This window comes from Macrosteles quadrilineatus, unplaced genomic scaffold (genome assembly GCF_028750875.1).
Source record: "Macrosteles quadrilineatus isolate MER2022 unplaced genomic scaffold, UCM_ALF_1.0 Scaffold_6__1_contigs__length_79288215, whole genome shotgun sequence".
Lineage (NCBI taxonomy): Eukaryota > Metazoa > Arthropoda > Insecta > Hemiptera > Cicadellidae > Macrosteles > Macrosteles quadrilineatus.
In genome coordinates, this window is record NW_026542599.1 from 71,297,368 (window position 1) to 71,304,183 (window position 6,816).

Below are 6,816 nucleotides of genomic sequence, written 5' to 3' on the forward strand. Positions count from 1 at the left end.
AATATTGACTCCGCTTAAAATGTACATAATAGATTTTTAATTCATATTGTTTCGGTTTTCAATTCTGTATGTCTTTTTTTCAATATTTTAATAAATTTATGTGTATAAATTTAAATTGAAATCAATAAAGTGTGAATTAATGAGCTGATATCACCTGTCTGCCATGTTATCTTATGAGACGTCTGTCACTGAACAACATACCACTTGTGGAGATGCCAATTCTACCAGGCCGCGGCCTGTAGTTAAAGGTGGCCATGAGTGCATGGTGGAAGGAAAATACTGGTGTAGTGTTTGTGTTGAGGTTGAGAAATATTCACATAATATCAGTTACCTACTATGATTACAACGTGCAAAACTAAAAATAATATGGTTTTATGGCGATTTTGAGATTTATAATAAAAAAATATATAAGTCTATTAGGTATTTCAATACTCAAGCCAGTTACGATTGTTATTTAAAATTGTACGATAATTTTTCGTGAAATACGATAATTTAGGACCGCGTGTACGATATTTGACTACGGCCAATCTGGGAACACTGGACAGGCTCCAGTCGCAGTTCACGCCCCTGTCCTACACTGAACAAAGCATCGTCGACCAGTGGCGGACCCACGGGCGGTGGCAACTCGCTCGCCAACCTATTACCAACACTAGAGAAAAATTCATTAAACGAGTTAGCCACCGCTCCCAAACCCCCTCCACTTGAGTCTGACGGTTGCTGGAAAAGTGAAACAGGAAAATTGCATCTCTTTATATTTGCTCCATTAAATTCATTTATATGTTTCCAAAATAATCTGGGGTTGTCAACAGAGGCTGTTATTTTTTCTCTGTAAAAGTTTTGTTTTGTAGTTTTGATTTTATTTGATAACTGGTTTCTAAAAGCTTGAAATTGAAATTTTAATTGCTCATCAAAAGGTCGGGCTTTAACCAGTTTACTCATTTTATCTCGTTTTCTAATAGCAAATATTAACTCTGTGTTTATCCATGGCTTTAATTTCTTAAATCTAGAGGTGGGTTTTATTACACGCATAGCTTTAAGTTTTAAACTAGAAAATGTGTTTAAAAATGCGTCACAACAATCATTAACATCCTGATGTGCAAGGACGTGATCCCACGACTGGACCGCCATCAAGCCACTCAGAACACCCGAGTCCAAGTACATGTTGCAGGTTTCAGGTTGAGCTGTAATGTTTTCAAGTTCAATTTTTGCTATAAGAGTGTAATGATCAGTTATGTCAGTTGTAAGTACACACGAAGTCAGCTTGTTACAGTCATAGTGTTTGACAAAAATGTGATCAATGCAAGTTTAAGAGTTGTTAACTTCTCTTGTAGGTTTATTTATTAATTCAATAAAACCCGCTGAATACATTATATTTAAGTAAACCTCTTTAAGATTGGTTTGTTTTGACTCTGGTAAAATGTCAATGTTTATATCACCCATGAAAATGTGAGTATTTGAATTGTTGGTAGTAATGCAGTAGGTTTCTAGATCATTTAAAAACAAATCAATATTCATGGATGGGCTACGGTAAACTGTAAGTATGCTGTAATGTTTGGAGTCCAGTGTACAGTCAAGTCGTAATCCATTACAATTTACTATTAAATTATTATTAGTAATTATTAGTATACTAAGTCGAATACTATTACAAATTTACCATTGCCCATACTGACTCATGTTAGATGGAACCAGTCCAGGTTCTAAAAAAAATGTTTGTTAAAATAGTGAACATTTCATCAAACTGTACAAGGAATTTAGCAATAACACATGACTCAATGGGTTTTAGAATAGGAAAATGATACTTAGGCTATATTGAACACATTAATTGAAATCATATTGCTCTAAAATTCACCACAAATATTCGATTAAGAACATATTCATTACTGTCCGTGACAAATAAAATATATATAAATACTAGTCCGCTGTAAACAAATAGCTTCCCCACAAAAAATCATTATTCGATTTATAGTAACTAGAGGTCACCCCGTGGTCGCAAATTCGACCAAAAATATGTAATATGCAAACTTCTCTATTTCCACCACACGCTGTAAATAAAACGTGAGATTGTAATTTCTTCCATTTGTTTTCATTTTCTGTTTACATTTCGTTAATATTTCGTCACCAGCATATAGCAGTAAATATGGCCCATGTAATTTTTTATTATTTAAAATTCATATATTGTGCTTATTTTTTAGCCTATTTTAATTTATAAAGGGATTCTGTACTAAGGCAAATATCTTTCTAACAGTATGTGTAGATTTTTCCTGCAATGCACACGAGCTGGGTAAAAGGTTTTTAAGGTACATCCTTGCCTTTTATATAGGATAGGATATGTACACGAATATATTTATTTTAGTTTTTCTAAATAATTTACAACTGTAACCAACAACGTATCTCATCATGTAGGGTGGTTGGGGGTGCAGTCTTTTGGGAGGAGAGGGTGGCAAAGGAAAGTTACCCCCAGTATCATTCCTGGAGCGTCAGTTTCGTCCTACGTGTACCACAGGACACTTCGCGATCCTTCAAAACGGAACTTTCTCGTGTTTGTCACGTGTTGTAAACTTTAAAGTTAAATTTCTGAACGTTCTAATTTGTGTGATTATACAACTTTACTCAAATTTAGTATTCCTAATTCTATAGCTTACCTCGACTTCGTCTTTTTGTGGAATGTGTAAAATACAATGGTAAACATGTGAAGTTCAGAAATAAAATGAGTCTTACAGAATGATCCAAATCTGTTTTGTGATGAAGGGGAAAATTGTAAGCGCTCGAAAACGACTTTCGCACATTATTCGGAGGGCTAAACTTTTGGGAATAGATCTCCAGGATTCGCACTCGGTATGTTATGCAAACTGTTTCTTGTAAATATTTAGTTTATTTAAAATTGTGTAAAGTAAGTAACATTTTGATCACACTAATTTCGAAAAATTATTGTTTATTGTTAGGTACTCCCCATCTGACTATTGTAGTAAAAGTATCAATTTGGAGGTTAAAATCTGATTATAAGTTTGGAACCAATACATTTGAGGCACTTCAATTTTTCATTATAGTCTGGATAATGGAACCTGTCTACTGACTACCTGGGGGACTGGCCAACGATTTAAGGGGGTAGACAGATTCGTTCCCCAGGTAGACGAAGGAGGAGACAGGTTCCATCATACAGACTATAGCACCTTTTTACTCTTTCTTAGGTAGTTTTTATGGGTAACAGTGCAAATCTTATTACCCATCACACAATATATTTTGTAATTGAACGTTAACCTAAATAGTAAATCATCACACACTATATAAATACGTAAAAGACATCCATGCAAATGCTTATAGTTTTGCTGCCCACTAATAATATATAACCCTAAAGAAATCAGTAATAATAATGTTCGACAACATACTGATACATCAAGAATACACATAAGCAAATGTACATTTACATAGGGAGTAGCAAGGAACACACATTCACAGTTTTAATATATAAAAGAGCGATCAAAATGTTACTAAATGAGAACCAACGTAACAATGAAAATATAGGGCATTTAAGTTAAAGACTACTTGAGATTAAGTACACGCATAGTTTACTTACTAGGCGTAAGTAATCAGCTTACCAATGACCATACTAAATATTATGCTCAAAATTAAACTTTTATTTAGACACAATTGTTATAAATTAAAATAAACATGAAACGGATGTATCAAATAGCCGTTACGTGCGTCCCTAAGGAATTTAGCACGTTTTCATCACTTTCCCGTTCTATCGTGGAGCAATTTGATGGATAACTCTACACACTCTGTTTGTAGACTTTGTTTGGTATGTTTTCATAAACCTTCTGCTTTGAGTTATTCTGAAGGAAATAATCCAGTGGTGCTAAGAGCACATGGGGTTTGCTGTTAATGTCGATAACCGAAACAACAATTCGAGAAAGTTGTTGTACATCATATGCTTAACAGTTCATTATTATCTTTGACTATAAATACAACTAGTCCAATAGTCAATGGTAGGCCTATTATTTTGGTGGAGGTAGTACTGGTTTTGAAAATCTAACACTGATCGTGTTACATTTGCATTTATGTGATGCTTCTAAGCTACTACCTATAATTGTACTTTATTTTTGATAAAAACTTTATTTTGTATATGTAATCTATGTTTAAATAAATCCGATTTTGATTTTATTTGTCATTGAAACTATCTATCACCTATTTATTCGCAGGACGTTTAACTTTGGGGGACACAACACCTACTACAACTAACTAGGTAGGTGCCAGAAAATGATTCTCAGTGAAGGCCTACATATATTAACTGAAATCACGTTATTAATAATCCTTTCACTTTTGGTGAAGGTTTTAGCGATTATTATAACACGTTCTTGAATCGAATGATGCTTCCCAACAAATATTTCAACAATGTACGCGGTATTAAAACTGTTGCTACTTATATTAAGAAAACAGTGTGGCAAATTTCAAAATGTAACATCTAACTGCACCCACTGATCTAAACATGCAACTGGAGGTAGCACTGAATTAGAGAATTTTGGAGCTGGCCACCATTTCAAATATGGAATAAGGTACATTGCGCTTAGTTTCGAACTAGGGGGTTGGGGGATTGTGCATACGCAATTAATCCCCTAGTTGGTGCCAACCTATAAATATTATAACGTGTCGATTTTCTAGCAGAGTTGTTATGACAGTTGTATTTATATCTCAGTGACTGCATAGATGAAACAAAACAGATCATTTTGTTGCAGACTACGTTGCTGAGGCAGTCTTGCTGCTCCACGGAAACTTCTGCCTCAACGTGTCTTCTGGTGCTCAGCATCAGTTTTCTCACTCTAGTTTTCACTTGGGCACTTGGACACTATATTTGTCCTCCAGTGCAATGTACTTCCCCGAAATTCCAGGTATGTCTTTCTATAGAACTGTAACAACTAAAATTATAAGCTAGGCTCCCATGGTTAACTGATAGACTCTTGCTGATGATCTTCCTGAAAATGGTCGTCAAGAGTTGACTCGATGGCAAGGATATGGCTGACATTTCGAATGCGTTGAAGTAATCTATAAGATCGGCCAAAATGTTTTCCAGTTCATCGATGTGGCCATCTGGATGATCAAGGTTGGACTGACCATCGAAATGACTTAGCATTTTAGGGGTGACTAAAAAGTAAAAATGCAAAATTTTTTCCAAAACCTCTACATGTTGTCCAAGGTCAAATTTTATATTATGTTGCAGTGCACGAAATGTTTACGTTTACGTTGAAGATCTGATCTGCATAATTACCTTGTACATCTAGATATCATGTGTTATTCTTAAAGGATGTTCAAATAATGTCGTATCATCAATCATCGATGCTATGTTTTTTCTTTCAGGATATCTTACAAATACCCTGAACAGTAAGATGTCATGTTGGTCATGTTATGCTATTCCTAGAGGATCTCCATATAAACACCTTGTACATTTAGATATAATGTTGTGTTTTCTTCCAGGACATCTACATAAAAACCTTGAATACACACAAATCATGTTGTGTTATTCTTTGGGGATCACCACATAAAGATCTTGTATCTTTAGATATCATGCTACGTTTTTTCTTGCAGGATCTCCACATAAAGACTTTGAACTGGCGTCTGCCTCGTGACGAAGGTGTAGAACATTTAGACATTATGGACTTGAACCTTCGAACATCAAACCTCTCAGAACTATCGACAATCCATAAACCTCCGGAAAGTCATCACGTTGAACACAACTGTGTAGAATTAGACTTCATTGGTTATAACAGTGAGAATGAAGATTTATGAGAAGTAAATACAATCACTTTAACATAAATGACTTATAACTCAGCTGCGTATAAAAAACAATGTGCAATGTGAATTGTGAGTGAGTGAGGGTCTTGAATTAGAGTTTAAGAACCACAGTATATGTAAATACCCCCGCCGCAGCTAACCTGCAGACTTAGCGAATTTCCATTTGGCTGATTGGATTTAAACTAAAATGTCTCCTTAAAAATATCACATTTAAGTTATTCCCTATTTAAACAGAATTAGTTTAATGAGTACCTACTTAGGTTTGCTGCAACAGGGAGGGTAAAAAAGTTTTTTTTATGTAAAATATTATAGTACTGCGGTTTAGTAAGAAATTCATGTATTTTCCAAATTTGATCAAAATATGTTCATAAACAAGCAAACTACAACAGTTGACTTATTCTCCATAAGACTAACATGGGAATTTTAAAATTACAATTTTTTAGAATTTTCTCCGTAACAATTAGGCGCATAATAACGCTTCAATATACTAAATTATTTGTTTTTTTAAGCTCTACAAAATGGTTTAAAAAGAAATTGTGAAATTTTGTGTTTTTAGGGTCAAAAATGGGAAAAACCTATTTTTACCCCATAAAACCCCCCATAAACCCCCGTTCCCATAGTCCGATCATGCTGGTTCGCGAACTCATTCAAGTTTATCCCGCCTTACACCTTCAAACCAAATTTTATCAAAATCGGACAAAAATTACTCAAGTTATCGTGCGGATGGACACACACACACACACACATATATATATATATATATATATATATATATATATAGATATATAAAAATTTGAACGAATGGTGTTTTTGGCCTCTGGGGACATCAAAATGAAAAAGTAAATCGGTCCCGGGCTTAGGTCTTACCATGAGACCTACGGTAATAGCTACTTCCCTATAGGGAAATTCGCTAAAAGTGTTTTATTTGGGTTTATATGTTTGATTACTATTAAATTATTAAGTTATATATCCAAAGGTCAACGGTTATAAATACTACCTAAAATTCAAGGACTTGTAACAGTAACTCCT

The 6,816-nt window shown here is 34.4% G+C and overlaps 1 protein-coding gene across 1 annotated transcript; it reads left to right on the plus strand.

The window, feature by feature from the left end:
• Positions 1-2,734: 2,734 nt before the first annotated feature.
• On the plus strand, positions 2,735-5,801 carry LOC128996266 (uncharacterized). The gene is made up of 3 exons (XM_054421463.1): positions 2,735-2,835; positions 4,734-4,886; positions 5,581-5,801. Exons 1-3 carry the CDS (start codon positions 2,743-2,745, stop codon positions 5,779-5,781), a joined length of 447 nt encoding a protein of 148 aa, XP_054277438.1. The 5' UTR covers positions 2,735-2,742; the 3' UTR covers positions 5,782-5,801.
• Positions 5,802-6,816: the final 1,015 nt, after the last annotated feature.

Coding starts and splice junctions, on each gene's coding strand:
- LOC128996266 (XM_054421463.1), top strand. CDS start 2,743: ATGAAGGGGAAAATTGTAAGCGCTCGAAAACGACTTTCGCACATTATT. Junction 2,836..4,733: donor ATCTCCAGGATTCGCACTCG/GTATGTTATGCA, acceptor ATTTTGTTGCAG/ACTACGTTGCTGAGGCAGTC. Junction 4,887..5,580: donor GTACTTCCCCGAAATTCCAG/GTATGTCTTTCT, acceptor TTTTTCTTGCAG/GATCTCCACATAAAGACTTT.